Source organism: Rana temporaria, chromosome 9 (genome assembly GCF_905171775.1).
Source record: "Rana temporaria chromosome 9, aRanTem1.1, whole genome shotgun sequence".
Lineage (NCBI taxonomy): Eukaryota > Metazoa > Chordata > Amphibia > Anura > Ranidae > Rana > Rana temporaria.
Genome location: NC_053497.1, coordinates 24,721,341 through 24,749,285, shown reverse-complemented (window position 1 = coordinate 24,749,285; position 27,945 = coordinate 24,721,341). Strand labels below are relative to the sequence as shown.

The following is a 27,945-nucleotide window of genomic DNA, read 5'->3' as shown; positions in this document are numbered from 1 at the left end:
TTTCCTTGTTACATAGTTACATAGTAGGTAAGCTCGAAAAAAAGACACAAGTCCATCAAGTCCAACCTATGTGTGTGATTATATGTCAGTATTACATTGTATATCCCTGTATGTTGCGGTCGTTCAGGTGCTCATCTAATAGTTTTTTTAAACTTTCGATGCTCTCTGCTGAGACCACCGCCTGTGGGAGGGAATTCCACATCCTCGCTGCTCTTCTTGTGGGCTTTGACAGTTCTGATCCTCCAATCTGCAGCCATCTACTTTCCTTGTGGGCTGATACAGCCCACAAGGAATACAAACGGCAAAGAATTGTCGGTCAACAAACACAAAACGACACAGTCTTTCAGCTCTTTAGCACTACCCTTTGGGCAACTTCTGCTAAAGTTGTGTTATAGTGAGCATTGCTTCTGAGCATGTGTGTTTGTACTTTGGAGTTGTGCCCGATGGACTTGAGTATACACGGTTGGAAAATCCGACAACACACAATTGTTGGCAGACAATTTTAAAGCATGCTATCCCACATTTGTCCGCGGAAAATCCGACAATTGACTGATGGAGCGTACAAACGGTCGGATTTTCCAACAACAGCCTGTCATCACACAATTCCCGTCAGATAATCCGATCGTGTGTACAAATCTTTAGTGTTGACTGCATTCAGGTGAACAGCAATCTAGTGGCTCTATTCTGTTAATTGGCAAATGACTCTCGCTGTGCAGAGCATTTAAACTTGACCCTCTCCCTATCACTTGAGAAAGGAGCGCGCATGCTCCGTACAAGCTTTTTGCATGCTCTGAAACGCGTTGTGGTTCTCTCTCCTTACCCCGGTGACATCACACGCCCACTGGTGCTGAGCTTCAAGCTGGTCCCATCCAACTTACCCGGAACTACTCAGGACTTGCCAGCTTCTTCCTGATTTACTGTGGACATCACGACGGGTACATACTCGGACCGGAGGCGTGTAGGACTGTTCCCGGCAAGATCCTTTCCCCCAGATGAGTTTATTTTTCTTAAAGCGGCGGTTCACCCAAAAAAAAAATTTTAACATTAGATTCAGCCGAGTTGTTTTAATTTTATCCCCGTACATAATGTATTTTCACCGCCGCTTCCGGGTATGTCTTCTGTGGGACTGGGGGTTCCTAATTGATTGACAGTCTTCCGACCGTTGCATACAGAGCGTCACGAGTTGCCGAAAGAAGCCGGACTGCGAGTCGGCTCTATACGGCGCCTGCGCACCGACGTTCGGCTTCTTTCGGCAACTCGTGACGCGCAGTATGCGACGGTCGGAAGCCTGTCAATCAATTAGGAACGCCCAGTCCCACAGAAGACATACCCAGGAAGCGGCGGTGAAAATACGATATGTACGGGAATAAAAAAAAAAAAAAAAACAGCCGATTGTCATTCTGACAACTCGGCTGAATCTAATGTTAAAACATTTTTTTTTGGGTGAACCCCCGCTTTAACCTTGATGTGAGTGTATGTTTGACTTCTTGCAATTGTATATAATAAATATTGCACTTAGAGGCGCTTTTCTGTTTTCCTTTAAAGTTTTACCTCAGAGTTGGCTTCACTCCAGAGAAAAGGTTTGCCCTTAGAGCGTGTCCTCCATTCAAGATAATCATAAGACTTGTCATCCACTTGTCCATATACTTTTACACCTCCATTTCTCTTTTCATGGACTTTTTAGACCTATGTCCCATTTATTGTATGTCTTTATGTGCCGTATATACGCAGAGTTTTTCAGTACATTTTTTGTGTGCTGAAAGAGACCCCCTCAGCTTATACTGGAGTCCCGCTGCCTCACTGTGTCCATCTGCAGTCTTCTGATCTCCTGGCGCTGTGATATGCAGTCGAGTTGGCAGCCGTGCAGTGTAACAAAGTCCCGCCTTGTCCTTGATAGGCTGAACCAGGGCCGTCTTAAAAGCATCATGGGCCCCTGGGCAAAGTAATGCTCTGGGACCCCTACAATGGAGACAGTGCAGATAAACAGACATGAAGTAGGTAGGAGGCAGACAAGTGGAGCTTCCCCTTTTCCCCAGATTATCCCCACAGCACTCTGATCCCTCTACACCCTAGATATTCCCCCCCAGCACTGTAACCATATACCATAAGATACCCCTTGTATTGTGACCCCACTACATCCCTGATATCCCTTACACTGTGGCCTCTCTACATCCCTGATACCTCTAGCACTATAGCCACGCAACTACCCCAAACATTGCTACCCCCTATATACCCCAGATCCCCCCTCAGCATTGTTTTCCCCTATACACCCTTGATATCCCACAGCACCATTATTACATCCATGTAGTACCCCCTTTTCCAGTAAAGATACAGTGCATGTAAACTTTTGGCTCTGTGCCCACCTCCAGCACTGCACTCACCTATACCAATCAAGCAGGCAGAAGGAGGGGCAGAGGAAGGAGCATCCCTCCAGGGCATTCCAATCTTTTAGATGCAAACAGTGCTGGACAGCTGGGCTTACCATGACACCATCCACAATGCTACTTCCGCAGATGGGCTCTCAGTGCTGCCGACTCTGCAGCCCCCACTCCAGCTCCTACCCCGCAGCCTTCGAGTCCCGAGTATTCAAGCTGCATGGGGAAGGGTCAGAGCATCACTGGCACTCCGGCCCTGCCTCTCCCTGCTGGCTGTGAAACAATAGGTATTGTTCTGCACCGCACCACTGCCAACCTGCCTTCCCTGTGTATCCACCACTCTCAGTGCCATCATGGGGCCCCCAATTTTGGGGCAGCGTGGGCTCAAGGACCAGCTGCTTTGGGGAAAGTGCAGGGGCCCCCCATGCAGCTGGGTCCCCTGGGCAGTGCCCTAGGTGTGCCCTCTTATCAAGACAGCCCTGGGCTGAACACTGACTCACTGCTGGGAAACTGAGTCAGTGTTCCATCACAGATGAGGAGGAGGTGGGGCTTTGTTACACTACATGACCGCCGCCTATACTGCATATCACAGCGCCAGGATATCATAAGGCTGCAGATGGGCACAGCGCCGGTACATGAGGCACAGATCAGGTACATGAGGCTGGGAGATGGGCACAGTAAGGCTGCAGGTGGGCATTGTTGACCCTCTTTTCTACTTACAGTAGCTGCTGCATTTCTCACCCTAGGCTTATACTCAAGTCAGTAAGTTTTCCCATTTTTTTTTGTGGTAAAATTAGGTGCCTCGGCTTATATTTGGGTCGGCTTAAACTCGAGTATATACAGTAATTATCCTGTGCGCTGGTATTTAATTTGTTTTATCGGGTACCATTACAGCCACTGCCAAAACTGTCCAAAAATATGCACAGTTGATCCAGAGGAAGGCGGAAAAAAATAAAATATATATATATATATATATATATATATATATATATATATATATATAAAGCTTGATCCAATTTGCTCCAAAAAGGAAAAAAATGTATTCCTTCATGATCCTTCAGAAGGCCATTGAATATTCCCTTGATCAACTACTCCTAGGGGGCTATTTACGAAAGGCAAATCCACTTTGCACTGCAAGTAGACTTGGAAGTGCAGTCGCTGTAGATCTGAGGGGGACATGCAAGGAAAATAAAAAACATAATTTTAGCTTGCACATGTTTGGATGATAAAATCAGCAGAGCTTCCCCTCATTTCAGATCTTTCTCTCAGATCTACAGCGACTGCACTTCCAAGTACACTTTCAGTGCACTTGTAGTGCAAAGTGGATTTGCCTTTCGTAAATAACACCCCTGGTGTTATTACCTATTATGCCACGTACACACGATCAGTTCGTCTGATGAAAACGGTCCGATCGAAAACGAACCGATCGTGTGTGGGCCTCATCGGTTTTTTCCCATCGGTGAAAAAACGTAGAACCTGTTTTAAAATTATCTCATGGTTAAAAAAAACGATAGAAAAACGATAGAAAAAAAACGATCGTCTATGGGCAAGTCCATTGGTTAAAAATCCATGCATGCTCAGAATCAAGTCGACGCATGCTCGGAAGCATTGAACTTAATTTTTCTCAGCACGTCGTTGTGTTTTACATCACCGTGTTCTGACAAAAATGTTTTTTTAACTGATGGTGCGTAGGCAAGACTGATGAAAGTCGGCTTCATCGGATATCTGATGAAAAAAATCCATCGGTCCGTTTTCATCGGATGAACCGATCGTGTGTACAGAGCATTATTGTCAGAATCCAGTTATATTTTGTGCATTTAGGAAAGAATCCAGGTCTTGTTTAAAACAATCTATTGAGCTGGACAGAATTATTTTTTGAGAGTCTATTCCACATGTTCAAAGCTCCTACTGTGAAGAAGCCTTTCTTTTTTCCTCCAGTCACAAAAAGTGCCCCCTTGTCCTCAAGCAGGAACTGAAAGTGATTAACTCCTTACCAACTTTATGGACCATGCATTTCTATGTCGGGCTGGTGGCCCTGAGTCTACATATTTCCCCATTAAAGTGGAGTTCCACCCATAAATATAACATTACATCAGTAGTTTTAAAAAAATGTCATTAGTCCTTTACGAAAATTTTTTTTTTTTTTAGATGCCTTCAAAGTGTTGTTGCTAGGCAGAATAGTTATCTTCCCACTTCCTGCACCTAGGTGCTTAATGCTTCCTAACCTACACCGCACAGACTTCTGGGAATGTAGTGGGTGTAACTTTCCAGGAGTCTGTGCACTCCCCAGTCTCAAAGAATCATGTGACTTGGACAGCACAGGTGCTGAAACCTGATCTGACACTGCTTGTGCAGCACTGAGCATGTGCGAGATTTGCAAGGCTGAAATCCAGGAAGTCATACAGTCTGGCTTCATGATGCCCACACTTAAAGCGGGAGTTCACCCATTTGTAAAAAAAAAAAATGTTCTCCCCTTTTCCCCATAGCTTCCTGCTCGTTCGGTCTAGGGGAATCGGCTATTTGTATTAAAATATGAGCAGTACTTACCCGTTTTCGAGCTGCATCTTCTTCTGTCGCTTCCGGGTATGGGTCTTCGGGAGCGGGCGTTCCTTCTTGATTGACAGCCTTCCGAGAGGCTTCCGACGGTCGCATCCATCGCGTCACTCGTAGCCGAAAGAAGCCGAACGTCGGTGCGGCTCTATACTGCGCCTGCGCACCGACGTTCGGCTTCTTTCGGAAAATCGTGACGCGATGGATGCGACCGTCGGAAGCCTGTCAATCAAGAAGGAACGCCCATTCCCGAAGCCCATACCCGGAAGCGACGGAGAGGATGCATCTCGTAAACGGGTAAGTACTGCACATATTTTAAAATAAATAGCCGATTCCCCTAGTAAAAACGAGCAGGAATCTAAGGGGGAAAAGTGCCCTCTAAGGGTGAACCCCCGCTTTAAGATGGCCCCAGTCAATTTCTATTTTATAAAGTGTCTAAATGCTGTAACAACCTAACAAAACAGACCTTAGTTTACAGACTAACTTTACTAGAATACATTAAGCTTGTGTATTACAGGGGTATTTATATTAAAAAAGTGAAATTGTGGCCGGAACTCCGCTTTAAGAATTTAGCTAGAGCAGAACCAGAAGAGTCAGTTGCTGGGCATTATAAAGCTACCTCCTACCCACCTGCAAACACTTGGCAAAGGCACATAATTGGGAATTTAAGGGAACCTGATTGCAGATCTTTATTTATGCTGAGTACCAAGAACAAATGCTGCTTTATTGGTCTTATTTTCATTATAAAATTACATAAAAAAACAGTGGTTTTAACATGCAGGAACATCTGATAATTATATATATATATATATATATATATATATATATATATATAATTATGTTAAAGTACATCTAAAAAGGACCCTGTATAACAGTGTAAGCAAGCACCAAAAATTCAGTTAGTATGTGATGCACAGGTCTCATAAGAAAGGAAATAACTTATTTTACTCTCCCTGAGTGCCTCAAATACTTTTTCATTGATGCATCACAAGCTTCCCCTCCCAGACACTGCAGCTCACATTGGGACGGTTCAGCAACAGAAGCGGAGCTGTCAATCCAGGAAGCTGTTGGCAGAAGTAGGTGTGGCCAGGTGCTAATTGACAAGCTACAGGGTTGTAAAACAACAGCGACTGCCGATAGCCACACCCTCTACAACATCTTCTCCTCCCACTGTAGTGCAAGCAAGCACAGGCTACATGAAAAATCTATAGGAGCAGATACATGTATATTTAGGTGCTGAATATAAATTTATATACAATTTTGTTATTTATAAAAAAAATTACAAATGGCTTCCTGTCCTACACACTTTGAACTGCCCAGACTGGGCTCTCACCCTAAAGCATTGGCGGCTGGTGCTCAAATTTTTTTTTTTAGGGGGGGGGGGGGGGGGGGCAAAAAACTGAAAAAAAAAAAAACACCCATCAAAACGCAGCCACGGGGCCCATCAATTGGTGCTGCTGTGCATCTCCCGCCCGGCACTTACCTGTCTCTGTGGAGCAGCGGGTCACGGAGGCGGTGTCCTCTAGACATGTGCAATTAGTTTCGCTTCTAATTCGTTTTTTAACGAAAATTCGGAAATTCGTTAATTCCGTATTAACAAATTTTGTATTTTCCGGAAATTCGAACATTTTTCTTTTTTAAATTTTCAAATTTTCAAAATTTTCAAAATTCGGAATATTCGAAATTTCGAATTTTTTATTTTTCAATTTTCGAATTTATTTTTAAAATGTTTTCATTTTCAAATTCAGAATTTTCGAAATTGTGTAATTTTCGATTTTTTTAATTGTCGAATTTTAGAAATTCCGAAATAAACATTTTTCGCATTTCCGAAATTTCGGAAATTCGGAATTTCGAATTTTCAATTGATAATTCAAAATTTCGAATATTCGAAAATGAGAAATTCGAAAAGTAAGAAAATTCGAAATTTTGAAAATTGAGAAATTCGAAAATTATAAAAACCTGAATTTTTGAAATTCGGAATATAAGAAATTCGAAAATTAAAAAATTCGAAATTTTAACATTTAAAAATCGAATCGATTTTTAGAATTTCCGGAAAAAAAATTCATTTTCGTTTCATTAGCTTTTTTCGGAAGTTTCGTTTTTTCCATTTTATTCGTTTTTTACTTTTTCGGTCAATCCGAAAATTCGGAATACCGAATTTCTCAAATTTACGAAAAAAGCAAAAAAAAACTAATAAAACAGATTTTTTTTTTCGATTTTCCCGAATTTCCGAAAAAATAAAAAAACAAAAATAACATAAATGAAAAAAACAAATTTTTTGGCAGTGTACATGTCTAGTGTCCTCCACGCTCCTCGATGTCTTCTCCCGTCCTCTACTATCATTGGACGCCTGATAGGCGTCCAATCACAGTGCCTGTTTCAGCCAATCAGGTAACAGACCCGAGCACCTGATTGGCTGAGAGGCGGTTTAGTGTTAGGAAAGCGAATATTCATTTGCTTTCCTAACACAACACTGAGTGAACTGCGAGCCGCCCAGCATGGCGCCCGCTGTTCACCTTTTTGGGCACCTATGGCTCTAATTAGGGGCTTCCAAAAAATACCCCATGCAATGCATAAATCTATCTATGGTGACAGGTGGCAGGAGAGAGGGGGCGGCACCCGTGTGCCCTTTATGAGCACACCACCACTGCCCTAAAGACATTTGAACTATAGGTTACTCAGTAATTAAAAGTTATATATAATAGAAAACATCTACTCAACAGCTAGGTGGCTTTTCGACTTCTGCAAAGCACTGACTATGACACAAACAGTTTCCACTAGGGTGATAGGAATTAGATAATTGAGCCAATGTGGCCTCAAACATTTCCACCTTTAGATATAACAATCTACATTAAAGCGGAGGTTCACCCATGTTGAACACATTTTCCCCATAGATGGATGCTCGTTTTGTCTAGGGGAATCGGCTAGTTGTTTAAAAATATGATCCGTATTTACCCGTTTTCGAGATGCATCTTCTCCGTCGCTTCCGGGTATGGGCTGCGGGACTGGGCGTTCCTTCTTGATTGACAGTCTTCCGAGAGGCTTCCGACAGTCGCATCCATCGCGTCACGATTTTCCGAAAGAAGCCGAACGTCGGTGCACAGGCGCAGTATAGAGCCGCACCGACGTTCGGCTTCTTTCGGCTACTAGTGACGCGATGGATGCGACCGTCGGAAGCGTCTCGGAAGACTGTCAATCAAGAAGGAACGCCCGCTCCCGAAGACCCATACCCGGAAGCGACGGAGACGATGCATCTCGAAAACGGGTAAGTACGGATCATATTTTAAAACAAATAGCCGATTCCCCTAGACAAAACGAGCAGGAAGCTATGGGGAAAAGAGGAAAAAAAACACAAATGGGTGAACTCCCGCTTTAGCACTTCACAGTTACAGATGATTGTAAGAAAATAAATGTGCCATAAACCTTTATGCATCTATCATAAGCTAGCATATCAAAGCCCACCATTAGAAAAAATTAGCATGGGCAAGGGTGGGCACCAAGAAATTCCATAGATATATTGCAGGGTATATAAGCCAATCACTGTAAGCTGCAATGACCCATTGAAATGACTAGGAGCAATTTTCCAGCTAGGAATGTTCTTGAGTCGTCCATAATAATTAGTCTGTGGCTTGGTTGTCTTCTTCCAGAAGCCTGGACAGAATCTCCTCGCACATATACAGGCACCGTGGGATGTGAAAGCAGCCTAAAATGTAATAAAATCTTCGTGTTAACACAAAAGATAAGGAAACAGTCTATAGAATATGCGTTGCAGGCTACAGAACAAAGTAAAATATGAACCACGTCAAGCATACCCATGATGGAGAAGAGGCGTAATATCAGACCTGCTATGATATATATGGAGTCCAATGTGATACCTCAACACCTTTTAAAAGTATGTGAAATCTTAAGGTACCCAGGCTAAAATGTAAATGTTACATATCAATGGAAAATTGAGCCCAGAAGACGGCACAGAACTCCTTGATGAAACTCACTTCACATCAGAAGTTCCCCCATCATGTCAGAGTCCAGTCTATCCATTCATATCTCCAAATTACATCAGTCACCTTTATATATCAGATGTCCCTCATCAGATCAGAAGTTTCCCCTTCATATCTGAGGCCACCCATCACTCCAGACGTCCTCCATCATGTCAGAGCCCCCTATACATGAGAGCCCCCCCATCACATCAGAGTCACTCCTATACATCAGTTGCCCCCCTATACATGAGAAAGCTTCCCCATCACATTAGTCACCCCATTTACAAACCCACTCCCCAATAACAGAGCCCCTGCGTTACACAGCCCCCCAGTTACACAGTCCCCTCACATCAGAAGAGCAGCAGAGGGTGGGAAGTGGACAAGATCCGGTGGCGGCAGACATGGATGAGCGAGTTTGGGGTGGAGGAACCTAACTGGCCTACACAGAGTACTGACCTTGATGTCACAGTGTAGAGTATAAGATTTCCTATCATATGTGCCCAGTCTTGCCACACAGAGTTAATCCAGCTCTGAGCAATCCTCTTTTATTGTTTAGTGAAAATTAACAGACTTCCAGATAAAAACCTGTCTAAATAAAATGTCCTTTCCTCTCTCCTTGCTTTGAGTGACAGATTATTTACATATCTAGCTTGGACATGTTTATCATATGTTATGTTAATCATAATATGAGGTGATCCACAGTTCATTGTATATTACCAGGATGTGTTATGTGGGGGAGGGGTGGATTTCTCACTTTTTATACTGTGGATCACCTCATATTATAAAACATAACATAAGATAAACATGTCCGAGCTAGATATGTAAATAACCTGTCACTCAAAGCAAGGAGAGAGGAAAGGACTTTTTATTTAGACAGGTTTTTATCTGGAAGTCTGTTAATTTTCACTGAACAATAAAAGAGGATTGCTCAGAGCTGGATTAACTTTGTGTGGCAAGACTGGGCACAGATGATAGGAAATCTTATACTCTACATTGTGACATAAAAAAATAAATAAAAAAAATTGGGGTTTACATCCACTTTAATTGATGAATTAGAGTGGAGACTGCGAGCCAGACCTTCTTGTCCACATCAGTGCCTGACCTCACAAATACACTTCTGGAAGAAGAAACATTCTCATAGACACACTCCTAAACCTTGTGGACAACCTTCCCAGAAGAGTTGAAGCTGTTATAGCTGCGAAGAGTGGGCAACTCAATATTGAACCCTGCAGACTAAGAATGGGATGCCATTAAAGTTCATGTGCGTGTAAAGGCAGGCGTCTCAATACTTTTGGTAATATAGTGTATCTTGGAGATGCTGGCAGAAGTTTATTGAAACGTTAATCCAAATTGCTTGTGACAAATGGTAATCTAACCTTTAAATGGGCCTCCTTTAATGCTGAGCGCTACCTTTCCATCCTGACTCAGATAGCCAAACCACTCCCCGTATTCAGGGTCCAAAAACTGAAAAAACACAAAACACAGAAGGAAGGCGTTTTATTATGCACATGCTGTAAAATATCACAATACAAAAAGTCAAACCTGTGCTGAGACAGACAGGGAGCCTGGCATTTTCGGAAAAATGCTTTTTGCCTGGCTAGCATGATAATTTTATACTTAAGTCATGGACTTGGAACAAGTATGCATACAAAGTTGTGATGTTATTGGCTGCATGCATGTTCCATATTCGTGGCTCCTAAAGTAGTGAAGCTGGAGGATCTGTTACTGTACTCAAAGCATTTTAAGTGGGTCATTCGAGATTCTTTGCAGGTTCCCTGCTGGGATTTCCAAGATTCATAGGTTCTCCACCATCTCCTGGACTTCCAGAGAACCCTGGACAAGTCCTCTGACCAGAAAGGTATTTAAGCAACAGCCTTTGAAGTGACTGGTGCTGTGTCATATTGTCAGCTACCTGAGGGCTAAAAGTTGCAATTGTACTAACCTGCCAGTTGTCTGTCTGTTTCCAACCTGGATTGACCTGACTAATCTCTCACCTGCCTTGACCCCTGCCTGGACCTAATTACTCACTCACCTGCTTGGGCCTGCCTACTCTTCTCTCCCCTGCCTGGACTCCTTCTTGGACCCGACTATTCTCTCCCCCACCTGGACTCCTTCTTGGACCCGACTATTCTCTCGCCTACCTCGACCCCTTCCTTGACCCGTCTACACTCTTGCCTGCCTGGACCCAATTACTCTCTCGCCTGCTTGGAACCCAATTACCCTCCCGCCTGCCTGGAACCCAATTACCCTCCCGCCTGCCTGGAACCCAATTACTCGCTCGCCTGCCTGGAACCCAATTACTCGCTCGCCTGCCTGGAACCCAATTACTCGCTCGCCTGCCTGGAACCCAATTACTCGCTCGCCTGCCTGGAACCCAATTACTCGCTCGCCTGCCTGGAACCCAATCGCTCGCTCGCCTGCCTGGAACCCAATCGCTCGCTCGCCTGCCTGGAACCCAATCGCTCGCTCGCCTGCCTGGAACCCAATCGCTCACTCGCCTGCCTGGAACCCAATCGCTCGCTCGCCTGCCTGGAACCCAATTACCCTCCCGCCTGCCTGGGACCCAATTACCCTCCCGCCTGGACCCAATTACCCTCCCGCCTGCCTGGGACCCAATTACCCTCCCGCCTGCCTGGGACCCAATTACCCTCCCGCCTGCCTGGGACCCAATAAGCCTCCCGCCTGCATGGACCCAATTACCCTCCCGCCTGGACCCAATTACTCTCTCTCCTGCCTGGACTCCTTCCTGGACCTGATTACTCTCTTGTCTTTAGCCCTGTAAACAGTCTCCACACTATAGCCTTTATGTTCTAGTCAACCGCCATGTTGGGGGAATCTTGAAGGCCACGACCTGGTGCCAGTTGTAGTAAAGAAAACCAGGACCACTAGGGTTCCTGGCCATCTGCACTTCAGGAGCTTTGGCAAAGGCCAACGACCACTTAGATTCTGTGCCTCAGATGACCCTTGTGAGCTACTGTAAATCTTTATTGAAGCAAATTATATGTGTTTGGAAAGGTGGTACCAGATTCACAAATGTCAACAAGATAAATCCCCACAGTGTTGGCGGGAGTGCAAACAAATCGGCACAATGATACATATCTGGTAGGACTGCCCAAAAATAAAATAAAATTGTCAGGAAAGTCTAGAACACATAGAAGAGATAACAGGGAGAGAATATTAAATAACCCTTTGACATGTCTGTTTCATTGTACAAACGACACAAAAAAACCCCATAAGAAAACATTAATTACACCCCTACTGAACACTGCAAAAGGAACCAATACCCAAAAAAAGGCTACCTAAAGAAAAAACAAGTATAAAAAGAGTAGACTATACTTGTAAGATGGAAGCAGCAGAGAAGAGGGACAGGCTGAAAGATACAGAGGGGGTTTGGGAAAGATGGTTGGTTTTTAAAGGTTTCTGGGATGTTTGCAGAGGGGAGGGCGGGAGGAAGGTAAACTGGGTGGGATTGATATACATGTAGATTATATGTATTTTATGGTTGATACTTCCGTGTTTGTACATGAAAAAAATCGAATCTAAAAAAAAAAAAAAAAAAAAAAAAAAAAAAAAAAGAGCATTCTAAATTTCTAGCACTAGAGGGTGCTACACTAAGTTTATAAAGCGTACACATTGCTAGACCACTGTGTTCCCTTTACTAGTGTATGCAAAATGCTTTGGTTTTCAACCAGAAAGCGACCAATTAGGAGGCATTGGAGTCAGGCGTGGGTGGGACTGACTTATTGGAAAGCTTCAGATTTGCACATAATTTTAGCTGCCTAAATCCCTGGATCAATTTATCTATATTGTTTTACAGTATGTGGTGAAGAAGTGCTCAAATTCCACCATTTGCATATCACCACCCCTGTTAGATTTTTTATTTATTTTATATAGAAATTGTAATGACCCATTTCATAGTAGGACTCTATTGTATTGTACAATTCAACATCTTAACAGGTTTCTGTCATTTGGATCTGAACAAGTTGGATGTTCGGGAAGTTTTACAGGGGTTAAGCTGCATAGGAAGGACCACAACAAATATACAGTACAGACCAAAAGTTTGGACACACCTTCTCATTCAAAGAGTTTTCTTTATTTTCATGACTATGAAAATTGTAGATTCACACTGAAGGCATCAAAACTATGAATGAACACATGTGGAATTATACATAACAAAAAAGTGTGAAACAACTGAAAATATATTTCATATTCTAGGTTCTTCTTGCAGCAGACATCTCTAGAACTGATAAGAGGAGACTGTGTGAATCAGGCCTTCATGGTAGAATATCTGCTAGGAAACCACTGCTAAAGAAAGGCAACAAGCAGAAGAGACTTGTTTGGATAAAGAACACAAGGGATGGACATTAGACCAGTGGAAATCTGTGCTTTGGTCTGATGAGTCCAAACTTGAGATCTTTGGTTCCAACCCCTGTGTCTTTGTGCGATGCAGAAAAGGTGAACGGATGGACTCTACATGCCTGGTTCCCACCGTGAAGCATGGAGGAGGTGTGATGGTGTTGGGGGTGCTTTGCTGGCGACACTGTTGGGGATTTATTCAAAATTGAAGGCATACTGAACCAGCATGGCTACCACAGCATCTTGCAGCGGCATGCTATTCCATCCAGTTTGCGTTTAGTTGGACCATCATTTATTTTTCAACAGGACAATGACCCCAAACACACCTCCAGGCTGTGTAAGGGCTATTTGACCAAGGCGAGTGATGGGGTGCTGCGCCAGGTGACTACCTCTTGAAGCTCATCAAGAGAATGCCAAGAGTGTGCCAAGCAGTAATCAAAGCAAAAGGTGGCGACTTTGAAGAACCTAGAATATGAAATATATTTTCAGTTGTTTCACACTTTTTTGTTATGTATAATTCCACATGTGTTCATTCATAGTTTTGATGCCTTCAGTGTGAATCTACAATTTTCATAGTCATGAAAATAAAGAAAACTCTTTGAATGAGAAGGTGTGTCCAAACTTTTGGTCTGTACTGTATGCTTTCATAGTCCAATGAGCAGGCTGGACATGGAGGTGGAGCTGCCGTTGAATACTTACCTTCCCCCGCTGTCCACACCACTGAACACTGCTCCGATCCTGAGAAAATAGTCTCCCGAAGTCTGCCAGGAAACCAAGACTTCTGAGGGTGTCAATCCCTTGACAGTTCTCATTGGTTTCTCCTGCCAACCTTCATCTCACTGCAGGACTTATACTATATGAAGGTTAGCGCGAGGAACCAGTGAGAGGGCACCCAAGGATTGGCCTCCAGGGTCGGTTTCCCAGAATTGAAGCAATGTTTGGTGGAACGGCAAGTTACATGACATTTATTTACTTGAATTTTTTTTAAGAAAAGTCACTTTAACCACTTATCTACCGCCCACCATCAAATAACGGCGGGAGGCTAACCCCATTGTTCTGGGTGGACGTCATATGATGTTGTGCCCTTTTAAGCCACTAGGCGGCGCGTACGCACCGACCACATCACTGGGGACCCAATGCGCGTGCCTGGCGGTAGCGATTGCCGCCGGGCACCCGCGATTGCCCAGTAACTGAGCAGGACTGTGGATTGGTGTGTGTAAACACACCGATCCACGTCCTGTCAGGGAGAGGGGACCAATGGTGTGTCCCTTGTACATAGGGACAACCATCGGTCACCTCCCCCAGTCACTCCCCTCCCCCACAATAAGAATAACTCATTAGGGAATACATTAACCCCTTCCTCGCCCCCTAGTGTTGACTCCTTCCCTGCCAGTCACATTTATACAGCACTCAATGCATTTTTATAGCAGGGATCGCTGTATAAATATGACTGGTCCCAAAAATGTGTCAAAAGTGTCTGATGTGTTCGCCGCAATATTGCAGTCATGATAAAAATCGCTGATCGCTGCCATTACTAGTAAAAAAAAAAAATGCTATAACTCTATCCCCTATTTTGTAGACCCTATAACTTTTGCGTAAACCGATCAATAAACACTTATTGTGATTTTTTTTTACCAAAAATATGTAAAAGAATACGTATCGGCCTAAACTGAGAAAAGATTTGAATATATATATATATTATATATATATATATATATATATATATATATATATATATATATATATATATATATATATATATATATATATATATATATATATATATTTTTTTTTTTTTTTAATTGATATTTATTAAAGCAAAAAGTAAAAAATAGTGTCTTTTCAAAATTGTCCCTCTTCTTTGGTTTATAGCGCAATAAATAAAAACCGCATAGGTGATCAAATACCACCAATAGTAAGCTCTATTTGTGGGGAAAAAAATTATAAAAATTTCATTTGGGCACAGTTTTGCATGACCGCGCAATTGTCATTCAAAGCGTGACAGCGCTGAAAGCTGAAAAATGGCTTGGGCAGGAAGGGGGTGAAAGTGCCCAGTAGGCAAGTGGTTAATATTATGTACCCGGGTGAAGACATAGTCAAAGACTGTCTGGAAGTGGTCGAGTAGACGTGGATCGCGGGTCTCCTGATATCCAAGCAGAAAAGCAATCAGAGCTTCTGTGTGTGGCCACCACATCTTCATACTCCACTCCAGCTGGAAGAAAGAAAACATGAATTATCCACATACAGCACAATGAATAAGTAAACCCAACCTTTATTTGTTTACAGTGATACAGGGAGATGGTTATAGTTCCTGGGGAATTTACAAGCGGATAAAAGAAAGAATAGATAGGAACTTTGCTTCTCTCAGTAGCATACCTCCCAACATTTTGACATGGGAATGAGGGACACCTACTAGCAAATGTATGTAGACATAAGATACGCCCCCCTGTCACACCCCCATTAACCACTTAAGCCCCGGACCAATATGCTGCCTAAAGACCCAAGGGGTTTTTACAGTTCGGGACTGCGTCGCTTTAACAGACAGTTGCGCGGTCGTGCGACGTGGCTCCCAAACAAAATTGGCGTCCTTTTTTCCCCACAAATAGAGCTTTCTTTTGGTGGTATTTGATCACCTCTGCGGTTTTTATTTTTTGCGCTATATACAAAAATAGAGCGACAATTTTGAAAAAAATGCAATATTTTTTACTTTTTGCTATAATAAATATCCCCCAAAAACATATATTAAAAAAAATGTTTTCCTCAGTTTAGGCCGATACGTATTCTTCTACCTATTTTTGGTATAAAAAAAAACCCGCAATAATCGTTAATCGGTTGGTTTGCGCAAAATTTATAGCGTTTACAAAATAGGGGATAGTTTTATTCCATACTACTAATGGCGGCGTTCAGCGATTTTTTTCGTGACTGCGACATTATGGTGGACACTTCGGACAATTTTGACAAATTTTTGGGGCATTTAAATTGCATTGTTTATTGTGAAAATTACAGTTGCCGTTTGGGAGTTAAACACAGGGGGCGCTGTATCATTTAGTGTTCACTTAGTGTGTGTTTACAACAGTAGGGGGGTGTGGCTGTAGGACTGACGTGATCGATCGAGTCTCCCTTATAAAAGGGATCACTCGATCGATACGCCGCCACAGTGAAGCACGGGGAAGCCGTGTTTACACACGGCTCTCCCCGTTCTTCAGCTCCGGGGAGCGATCGCGACGGGGCGGCTATAAACGAATAGCCGCGCCGTCGCCCCGGATCGCTCCCCGAGGCTTACCGACCGCCGCATGTAGCGGGGGGGTCCCGATCGGACCCCCGACCCACGTCAAGCAGAGGACGTACAGGTATGTACATGTGCCTGCCCGTGCCATTCTGCTGACGTATATGTACATGAGGAGGTCGGCAAGTGGTTAAAGGCGAACTAACCAAAAAAAAAAGAAGGATGATAATTGAATCAACAAGGCACTTTTTTTTACCACTACTATTCCTTTATATTGGATTTTTAAATTTACAAATATAGCAATTTATAAATTTGGCTGAAAGGTCTAGCACTGGCAAACACTTTTTGAAAGATAAAAAGTGTATTTTTTATGCAACTATATAGATCAGACCAAAATGAGGGACAAATGGACATTGCTCCAAATCAGGGACAGTCCCTCCAAATCGGGGTTAGTTGGGAGTTATGCAGAAGTATGGAAGCAGAAGGAAAAACTGGCCACAGTGACATACAGAATGTATCCCAATGCAATAGGGGAAATAAGTTAAAGAGGAAGTAAACCCTGATGGGGTTTATTTCCTCTATGTCGCCCTGCAAAGGTAAAGCATAATGGACTACTATGACACTTACCTGCAGGAGAAGCCCGCGATGTCACCATCTTCTCCGTGGCAGCAAGCGTCCATCTTCACGCCGTTGAAGGTGTCACTCGGGGAAATTGCAAATATCTTCGAGACCGTGTAGGTCTCGGAGATATTGCAAGCACCTACAGGTAAGCCTTAATCTAGGCTTACCTGTAGGTGTAAGTTCTCCCAAAGGGTTTACAAGCCCTTTAAAGGGGTTGTAGAGGTTCAGCTATTATTTTATTAAACATGCATATCATACTTACCTCCACTGTGCAGTTCGTTTTCAGAGTGGCCCCGATGGCACCGGCAAGACCTGGGGAAGGCAACGTGGGATCGCGCACACAGAGATTCCGGGCTCAGGTAAGTAGAACGAGGGCTCAGGGGGGCCGTTGACTGCAAGGTGTTTTATCGCCTTAATGCATAGGATGCATTAAGGTGCAAAAACACAAAGGTTTACAACCACTTTAAAGTCGAACTTTGCTCCTCCACCAAACAATCACTACCTTTTTTTTGTTGTTCTTTTAACTACTCTATATGTATTTCATCTGGGTATTTAGCCTTTTTTTGTAGCTTTAATGCTTTACCATACATTAACATCAGCCTATTAGCAATTGGTGCTAGTTTTGGGTGATGGGCCCTCCTTGGGTGATGGGCCCTCCTTTCAAACTTCATCTTCACCTGTGTAGGGCAATGCCCGTCCACATCTTGAAAGGAGAAGAGACCTCCATGCTCTTGATCCCACCCTGAGTGAAATGGCAGCAACACAAACTTCTCCACTGCAGTCTGTCTCAAAGTATGGTCAGAGTGTCTGATGGCATGGCGCAGAAGAAACCAGCCAGCTTCAAGGGCATGTCCTGTGATGGGAAAAGAAAGATTAGATAAAAGCAAAAGGAACAGTTTGGGGCTATAAATGTATCTAAGAACATTCCATACCGGGGTTTTGATGCCGGCCCATGCACCCTGGAAGCTCCTTTCCATCTTCAGATACGTTCTCCAAAATTTCCTGACCATCACGCTAAATTTAATTTGAGGAGGCACATCGATAACATCAACGTACAATTCACCAAAGGTCAAAAAACTTGCAGTAAAACGTGCAGTCCCTGCTGAACTGGCCAAATTTAAATTCATGTACGGCCATCTTAGCCCTGAAATATGTATAGATTAGTCCTTTCCTCCTAATTTCTGACTAAAGTAAGTGCTGCCTGCAGTGCCGATCCTGACCTCCCTGGGGCCCTAAGAAAAATGCCATGTCACATTAAAGATGTTGAGAAGCGGGGTGAAGGGGTGTTTTACTGTCGGAAATTACATCTTACATTAAAGTGAGAAGCAGGGAATGCTGACTTCTTATCTCTTCTCCCATGCAGCCAGCGAGTTGAGAAGCGGGGTAAGGGGCCAAAAATGAATTCTCACCATGAGGGGTCTCTAGTAATTTGGGGGGGGGGGCTCCGTAGCTTTGCGGGGCCCTAAGCGGCTTGCATAGTAAGCCTATAGGGCGGATCGGCCCTGGCTGCCTGTGTGACCGGATACTTTATATGGATGAAGGGCAGGGAGGAGGCCGATGTTGAGTCTTAGCATGGCACATGCATGCACAGACCTCTCTCACCTACAGCTATGGCCAAAGGTATTGGTAATTCTCCACACTGGGCATTGACTGCCAACTGCCTAGGCCTTATCACCAGTACTGAATAGACCAGAAGCTGCATTTTACCCAGCAGGATTAGTCAATAAGCCTCTCTCTTTCTCTCCGCTTTTAATGATCCTGTCAATACCATCAATTATAGGTCGACTTTAATGAGTTGAATGCAATGTACCCAGTATCCAGATTCAGCAGGATTTTCACTGTCATTCTGAACAGGACTATCTGCCTTTAGTCACATGATTCTATGCTGTCTGAGAACAATTTTGGGAGGAAATTGTAACCCGGTTATAAAATGTTGGAATACATTGTTCATGTACTGTATTTTTGTACAATAACTACAAAAATATTCTTCAGCCAGTAGATGGCAGTGTTTAAAAGTTTGTAGCTGCATTTATGGTAATACGCCATTTCTTTTCTCTGTATAATAAAGTTTCCTGTTTTCGGTCTGCAGTTAAGCAGCAAAGCACATGTGGACTGTGCACTGTGTCTGTTCTGTAGGGCTATATACAGAATTTCTAACATACACCAAGCAGCATTTTCATAGGGTCAGAATATAAGGGGCAATAAGGATTAAGCAGCCAAAGAAGCTGGCTGAATAAGATGAAAGCAGGAGCAACTTCAAGGGTAGGCCAAGCTTTTTAGGGAATTTATAGAAATGCTCCTTTAATTAGCTCCAGTATTTTTATATTAGTTATACCTTCTTATATTATACCTTACATTATAAACTTTCTAACCTTCACCTTGTGTTTTTCACCTACATAAGATGTGTGTTGATCATTTTATGGTGTCATTTGTTGCCCATGTACACACAGCTTATAGCAAAGTAAACCTTAACATTCAGGTGTCATGAGTTTGTTCAAACATGAGGCATGGCAATGCATAGGTTAACACACAACCTCTGCCTGTAGTCTAAGAACTGACACTTCCTGGGAAGAAACCTCAAATCTCACAATCACAAGGTCACTTACTAGTGCTCTGCAGGTGAGAGCTACATAGCATTTTTGGCAGCCATTAGCGGCACAACACTGAAAACCTTATCTTTGTCCGAAAATTTTCAGTGGCCAAAATTTCAGTGGATCACTAGCCTTTCCTGCCATCCCCTCCCTGTGTAGTTTCATTTCTCAGGTACCTGTATATGCTGCAGAATCCTCTCCACACTCCAGGCTTCCAGCTCCTCATATTTCTTTGCTGCCTCTTCATCTTCCTCACACAGTTGGTCCACTAGGTTTAACAGCATCATTGGCACCGCCATGCCATTCACAGGATCAGCTCCCGGCAGCTCCGGCCTTCCCAAATCTGATGGATCCTCTCTCACCCAATGTACAATCTGGTCCATCATCTCTCGTGCTGCCTTCTAAAATATAGATTGGTAACGTCATTGAAAGGCTGGAGTTCCCCCATAATATCAATGCATTATAAGGATTGCTAGAGTTCCCCCATAGTAATTAATGCTTGTATGAAGATGCATCCTTGAGCTTCTAGGATTAGTTACACAAAAGCTAACAACCTTGGCTCAATATTATTATGTACTGGACATAGATACAATAACATTAGATAAGCTGCAGTAGAAACCAGATTTAGCCAGGCACCCAGAAGACAGATTGCTATATTTTACACACAGTGTATAATTGTGATGAATAATACTTGTATAACCTAATAACTTAAATATGATTGGCTGGGACAAGGGTGTTCCTTTCTTGTATGATTTGATTATGAACAAGTACGCATTAGAAATAAAGTCTAGTTTGGACATACCATATCTGCGTGTGGATGTTTTCACTGGCCAATGCATTGGGGAGTTCCATACATCCAGATAGTCCTTAAAGCCCTGGTCTAGTTGAACCAGCAACCTTACAGTCATTGCAGATGATCCAGTCTACAATCTGACCATACACAGTACATGTGTATATTTTACCCAACTAAAAACAAAATAGAGTGACGGCTTTCATCATAACCAGAGGCCAGGAGCTGCTTGTGACTCGGTCACTGTGCTGGAAGGGTGTAGGCATGGGGCAGGTTTTTCCTCAAACCTCTAGGTGGCGCTGTGCCATTGTTACAAGTGGAGTGGAATCTGTTGAGGGAATGGTCCCCTTATGAACTGTCAGGGTCTCAGAGAAGTCAGCTTACCGTATTTATCGGCGTATACCACGCACTATTTTGCCCTGAAAATCAGGGCAAAATCGTGGGTGCGCGGTATACGCCGATACCCGCTTTCCCGCCACGAGTTTGAATACTGCGCCGGCATATACCGAGCGCAGTACACTCGTGTATGTTCGGGCAGTCTCGGCGCTTCTCGCGCTGACGTCCTGAGCGTACAGGATGTCAGCGCGAGATGTCAGGAGTGCGTGGTAGGTCAAGGGCAAAGGCACCACTGGCTAGGGAAAGCGATTAGTGCAGAGAGCTTGCTGGCGAGTAGGGTCAGAACAGAGACTAAGCCTGTGGAGCGAAAACATCCCAGTGTCTGGCATAGACACGTGGCGCTCACCTTTGCAGCCTTACAGTCCCGTCCAGTAGAAGCCATCCTTCGGTACTACAGGCCTCAAGCCTGGTAATATTGTGAAATCACCAAATATTGCTTTATCATAGATCAGTGCCTACAAGAACTGACCGCCATCATTCATTACTATTATTTATATACAGTTTATGCAATATACCATATAATTAAATCAATAAGGAACTGTGTGGGTTCTCTTACTGAATGGGTAGCATGGGCCTGGGGCTTGCCTCCAAGCGGGCAATGAGCATGCTCTTAGGCCAGGAACCTCAGCTGCCATGGAAAAATGTGTGCAGCATGTGGGTGTTAAAGGCCCACCTCCCTTGCCATTACATGGTTGGCATGAGGTCAATGTTTAAGCCAAGCATAGACCCATGTTTATCTCAGACATATTTAAATTCATGCTGTACTAAACCTTGATTTTTAGTTTAATGGTTCCTCACTTTTTACCTTGTACTGTTCTTTATGTGTGGTCCTCCACAGCTCATCCATTGCCATAACGAAAAAACACTCGCTGAAGATTGTGCGCTGAACCTTTACTGCACGACCGTCACGTGTCACCACAAAGGCGCATTTTAGGGAGTCAGCGGAGGGTTGAGCATGAGCAAGAAGGAACTCGCCTCCTATGTAGACATATATATAGTTTTTCTATAAATAGAGATATAAAGATACATACATACATACATACATACATACACACAAAGAAAAAACAGACCATTTAACTATATATATTTTTAGCACTTACCCCCAGAGGGGCCCCTAAGAATATATCCAGGTTTCCAATGTAGTAGAGAGGCTGCCAGACACACAAACACAGCCCCATGTGCACTGACAATTAATGCTGCGTACACACAATCTGGCTTTTGCCCGGCCAATTCACGTCGGGAAAAAAAAAATAGAACCATGTTCTATATCTAAACTCCGATAAAATTCATTGGAAAAATTTGACTCCCCCCCCCCCATCAGTAGATCCTCAACGAGGGAGATACAGAAAACCCTTCTCCAGACCAGGATCTCAGCCCAGTGACCTCCAGCAAATAATTCTTTAGAGGCCCTTAGCCTATCTCCTGCTGAGGCCCAGACTGCAATTGCTTGTCTCAGTAGAGCTGCCTCCAGGGGCAACATCCCCAAGAGAACCGGAAACCCTTGGAGAGGAAAGCACACTCTGTCAAAGCCTCCCAGACTTTTATCACCTCCCCAGCCGCCTTCTGGACACCTCCTTCCATGGAATGGCTGGGGCATGATAAATATTCATGCTGGTATTTGAATCTTCCTGCCCTATACTCTGTAATCTTCTTCCAAAGGCAGGTAAGAGAAATCAAACACCCAACTCAGGAAAGCCTGAACAGACAATAACAAACAATCACTGCTCCACTCATTACAGTGAAGTCAAAACCTTAATTGAACCTAGCTGAATAACTAGAGGAGGGTGTTACATTTTTTAAAAACTAGTTCACATATTTGGATTTGTTTTGGTATCAGTCCAGCGCCTGCAGATAATTACCCATGTGAGGGAGCCTAACTTGATTTGAGTTCTTCTTTAAGAACAACATAGCATTAAACATTCTATCAAGTAATATAGTGATCATACAGACAATAGTATATGAAATGTATACCTGCAATGGCAGACGTAAGCAGTTCCTGTCTCTGGAACCTGGGCACCTTTCTGTAAAGACGGCAATACATCCAAACCTGTTAGAAAAACAGAAACTTAAAGTAGGTAACAATTGGAAGACAGTTGCCACCCTACAACAGATAGTGCCTGAACAAGGTGCTTAAAGCAGAGGTCCACCCGATTCCCTACTGCGCATGTGCGAGGATCGTGGCACGCCATCACTGGTCCCCGCTCTCTCCTGGGAATAAAGGGCTAGATTCACAGCGGAGATACGACGGAGTATCTCAGATACTCCGTCGTATCTCACAGAGTATCTATGCGACCGATTCATAGAATCAGTTACGCATAGATAGCCCTAAGATCCGACAGGTGTAATTGTTTTACACGGTCTGATCTTAGGATGCAGTACCGCGGACGCCGCTGGGGGGAGTTTGCGTCGTAAACCAGCGTCGGGTATGCAAATTAGGAGTTACGGCGATCCACAATGGTTTTTCGCGTTCGCTACGTCGCTGCTAGTCTAGTTTCCCGTCGCAAATTTAGTCGTCATTTTGGGTGCCCTAACTTTACACAGCACACGTATGTGCTGTATAAAGTATGGCCGTCGTTCCCGCGTCGAAATTTAAAAATCAACGACGTTTGCGTAAGACGTCCGGGAATACGAAAGTACGCTACGCACGTCGCCGTTCGAAAAAATGACGTCACTTCGCGCAAAGCACGGCGGGAATTTCGAAACGGAGCATGCGCAGTAGGTCCGGCGCGGGAGCGCGCCTAATTTAAATGGCACACGCCCCTTTAAATTACGCGGGCTTACGCCGGAGGCTGCCAGCGTAGGTTTTAATTGCAAGTGCTTTGTGAATCAGGCACTTGCGATGAAAACTTGCGGCGGTGTAACGTATCTATGATACGTTACGCAGCCGCACTTCTACGTGAATCTGGCCCAGTGTTTCCCAGAAGACAGCGGGGGGTGGGGGGCGGACGGGTGACGTAACGAGCGGGAATCAGAATCCGGAAGTGGTGCAAATACCTGTCTCAGACAGGTATCTGCACCCCCCTCCCCCTGAAAGGTGCCAAATGTGAAACCGGAGGGGGGGGGGGGGGAGTTATCCAAATAGTGAACCTCCGCTTTAAGTTAGAAAATACTTTAATTAGGGGTATAACTAATGGCATCTTTAGGCACAAGTTGATGGTCATCCAACTTGACTGTACTGGAAAATGGTCCTCATGGCTATGGGTACCTGCAGACCCCCTCAACTGATTTTAAGGGAGAGAATAGCTATTGATTGAAATTGATTTGGTCAGCTGGACATCCATCAGCTCACAAGGCTGTGTACTGAAAAATATTTGTCCAATAGGCAATCTTCTACTGGCCTATTTATCAATGGGAATCAAAGGTTGGTGGAGATCTCCATAAAGTAACAGATCACAGGAGACAGAGGTGGTCCAGAGGCTTTCTTTACCAGTTGTAACCTGTGTCACAGATGGATAGATAATATAAACTGATGACAGATTAACATTTACTAGTAAATTGTGTTAATAAATCTGGAATAAAATCTGACTGTGTGTAGCCAGTATTAGTCCTGGTAGTCACTGTACCTGCCGGCCTTGTAGCCAAAGGTACTTCAGGGGATCGTATACTGTTCCATCTTGGCCAAGACAAGTGAAGAAACCTCTATAACAGAAAACAAACAGGCAAGTTATGAACATTTTCTTTCTGGATTTGATGGAAAACAATATATTTTTTAAAGTACACATTTCAAGCAAAATCTATATAGATCTGAGCCCCCCTGCCAACAGTACCTACCTCCTCCGATGGCTCCAGCCTCCAATAATGTCTTTAGTCCTGATCTAGCGCAGGCTGCCTTGTACCGTAGACTTGAACAGGACATGACCAGAAAACAGTGAACACGAAAAAGCGCCAAATTATTGTCTCTAGTGTCCAAGATCCTTTACCGTTATCACACAGAACAACAAATAGTAACCAACACGTTTCAAGGGCCAACAATCCCCCTCCATCAAGGCTTTCAAATAAAAATGATAAAAGGTTGAGAACAACTAAAGCAAGATCAGTAGACGTCATTCATATCAAAGTCTTGGTAAAGATTGTGTGGAATGTCCACTAAGGAGCCTAAAAACCAAAAAAAGGTGTACATAAAAACAGAGTAAGCCTTTAAAGCGGAGTTCCACCCAAAAGTGGAACTTCCGCTTTAAGCACTCCTCGCCCCCTTACATACCACATTTGGCATGTAATTTTTTTTGGGGGGGGGGGGGGGGAGTGGGACTTCCTGTCCCACTTCCTCCTTCCGCCCAGGGACCGCTTAGCCGACTTCTCTTCTCGCCTTAGGCGGCCCCTCCCGTTGGGCGATCTCCAGGGACACGCGACAGGTCCCAGGAAATCGCCTGACCACTCATAGAAGCCGCAAGCTGTCACGGCCGGGTGCTTACACTATGAATGGAGGCACCGGCCGGAGAGAAGCAGAACTCTGGGCGGTCACGTCGCTGGACCGTGGAGCAGGCAAGTGTCTGTTTATTAAACGTCAGCAGCTACACTTTTTGTAGCTGCTGACTTTTAATAAACACTAAAAGGCTGGAACTCCGCTTTAAAGAAAAGTAATAGAGGGCTATGACCCGACAGGCTGTCCAACAACTAACAAGGTGTAATCACACCATTATGTTCAAAATATCTCTTTGGATACCTGTAAAGTAGGACAGTGTCCCATATACAGTATAGGTGCAGCACCCTCCTAGTGTAGAGTAGGTTGGTAGGTAAATTTACCTGGCTCCTCTGTAATCAGTGAAGCAGGGGTTGATTGCTTAGGGCTGCTCAGTGTCTCACAGGCTGCTGCTCTCAATATGTTCCCATTTTAGACGATTCTAGACTTATAGTGGAAGGAAGAATAGAGTAGGCAACCTGAATATTTATGATTTTCCAGCCAATTCCTGTGAAGGTGGGCCCAGTAGGTGGTTGGAGAGCAAATAAATAACCTGAGACCTGACTCAGCAGTGCAGTGTTCCTGGGTCCAGCGCTATTGGAAGAGACCCATGTGCAGGGGGCTCTACACCTCTGGCAGGGATGCTAGAGAAACCCTTAAGACATTTAGGGGTCCTAGCTTAGGGTGACCAGACATCCCCAGTTTCAGGGGACAGTCCCCCGATTGAGGGCACTGTCCCCGGACCAAGTCTGTCCCTGGTTTTGTCCCCAGATTGGATTTAATAGGGGGCAGGGGCAATTTCAAAGACAGTCAGTGCAGAATTAACATAAACAAATTTGAATTACACCCCCCCTGCTCTGCCATGCCTACTAGCATAGGGAGTTTGTATTTTTCCCCATTATCTGTGCCCCTTTCTGATGATCATGTGCTGGTCGGTGCGGGGGGAATATTTCTTCAGTTTCGGGCGCATACCTATTCAGCTCCGCTCGCATGTTCTTCTGCCTTGGCTCAAATACTGGCCAGCCACCTGCCTATCTCCTTGCCTTCCCTGGCGGAGTGATCTTCCTCCTCTCCCCATCCAGTAGTAGCCGGGGCCCGAAGAGTAAGACTTGAGAGGCTGTGAGGCGGGCAGCGACGGGCAGAGAGTCGCTGATTGTTGCCATTACTAGTAAAGAAAAAATATGTCCCCGGATTTCATTTTAAAAATCTGGTCACCTTATCCTAGCTAGGCTTAGCTGGGGGGCCTATTTGCAAGTTTAAGTCATTGAGTCTATCTGGATTAGGGGGAGAGCTCACTGGAGAGAGCCAAGAGGAAGTTGGGGAAGGAGTCCAGCTGTCCTATGATGGTGTGAGCCTGCATATTCCTCACCAAGAAAAGCCTGGTGGATATCAGAAGTAGGCAGCTGATGATCCTGTGGCTGATTAAATAGATGATCCATGTGCTGGAGAGTCAGCAACTGTGTCCAGATTTTAATCCCTGGGAGAATTCTAGTCATTGTCAGCATTGCAGATTCTGTGGGACATTTTGATACATTTCAGCAAGATAGTTTAGAAATCCTCAGAATCAGTTCTTCAGGATCCTGTGCTACCTCACCCTATCCAAGTTCCACATTCCCAATAAAAACCCTAAAAAATAAACCCCTAGACCAGGGGTGGCCAACCAGTGGCCCGCGGAGCCCTCTGATGTGGCCCGCGACCTCCTGCTCTGGAATGATGGGTTGGCAAGCCCAGATTGCAGGTTGCCGACCTGCCATACCACAGCATCAGTGTTGTTAATTAAGCTGGTGGTAGAGGAAGAAAACAGCTGCGGAGCAGAGCCCCATAAGCCGATGCTTCCTCTACAGTGCCGGCTTTTGCCACAGGTGGAGTCTATGGCAAAGTTCAGCTAACCCGCATGATAGACACAGGTGCACTATACTGCACCTGTGGTGTGGGTAAACCGCAGCACTTCAGTGCGAAAGCAGTCTTAGGCCCTTTTCGCACGATCCGCCCGACCAAATGGGACCCTCAATTCACCTCTATAGAGCGACAGATGTCTGTTTACGCCCGCCTACCTCCAATCCAAATTTGTCCTCTTTCATCTGGGCGGATCGGAGGGCATATAGAGTAGCCGTGACCTGTCATCCGCCCGCTCTGCTTATTGTGGCCCTCGACTGATTACCAAGTTGCTTAAGTGGCCCTCGCTCTTCAACAGGTTGGGCACCCCTGCCCTAGAGCATAGGTGTCAAACACAAGGCCCGTGGGCCAAATCCAGCCCTCAAACCTCTCTTGCAGCTCCAAGAGAGCTCCATCCCTCCTCTGGTCTTCCTCCAGACCCCTACTTTCTGCTTTCAAGCAATGCATTCATATTCCCAGCAGCAGCATAAGGTAAGGGGGGTGCACTGTGATGTAAGGGAGGGTGGGGGACTCAACTTCTGATGGTGGGGTGGCTCTAGACATCTAATGTAAGGGGAGGGGATGTGCTGGACATCTAATCTTACAGATACAAGCGGCCATTTTGAGGGCAATCATAATGCCGATGCGGCCCACAATGAAATTGAGTTTGACACCCTTGCCCAAGACTGTTCCTTTGAGCCTGTAGAAGAATGAAAAAAATGCTGTGTGCCTGGCTGTGTGTGCTTTAAGTGGGGGAATAGGACTAAATTCACCAGCGGCTGTGCTATA

The 27,945-nt window shown here is 44.4% G+C and overlaps 1 protein-coding gene across 2 annotated transcripts in view; it reads right to left on the bottom strand.

Moving 5' to 3' along the window:
• Positions 1-8,250: 8,250 nt before the first annotated feature.
• Positions 8,251-27,945, bottom strand: part of LOC120913202 (renin binding protein) — a 28,289-nt gene continuing 8,594 nt past the window's right edge. Inside the window, exons 2-11 of one of the 2 annotated variants that reach the window (XR_005743483.1) lie at positions 24,446-24,521; positions 22,854-22,929; positions 21,688-21,860; positions 19,873-20,097; positions 18,038-18,119; positions 17,783-17,958; positions 15,339-15,470; positions 10,279-10,366; positions 8,476-8,628; positions 8,251-8,426 (exon numbers count right to left, since the gene is read on the bottom strand). Coding sequence is in view for 1 of the 2 variants with exons in the window: in XM_040322985.1 (XP_040178919.1) it covers positions 8,543-8,628; positions 10,279-10,366; positions 15,339-15,470; positions 17,783-17,958; positions 18,038-18,119; positions 19,873-20,097; positions 21,688-21,860; positions 22,854-22,929; positions 24,446-24,521 (1,114 nt within the window). In the remaining variant the exon portion in view is untranslated. Of the gene's footprint in view, positions 8,629-10,278; positions 10,367-15,338; positions 15,471-17,782; positions 17,959-18,037; positions 18,120-19,872; positions 20,098-21,687; positions 21,861-22,853; positions 22,930-24,445; positions 24,522-27,945 lie in introns of both variants that reach the window. The other variant, XM_040322985.1, reaches the window with a different exon arrangement.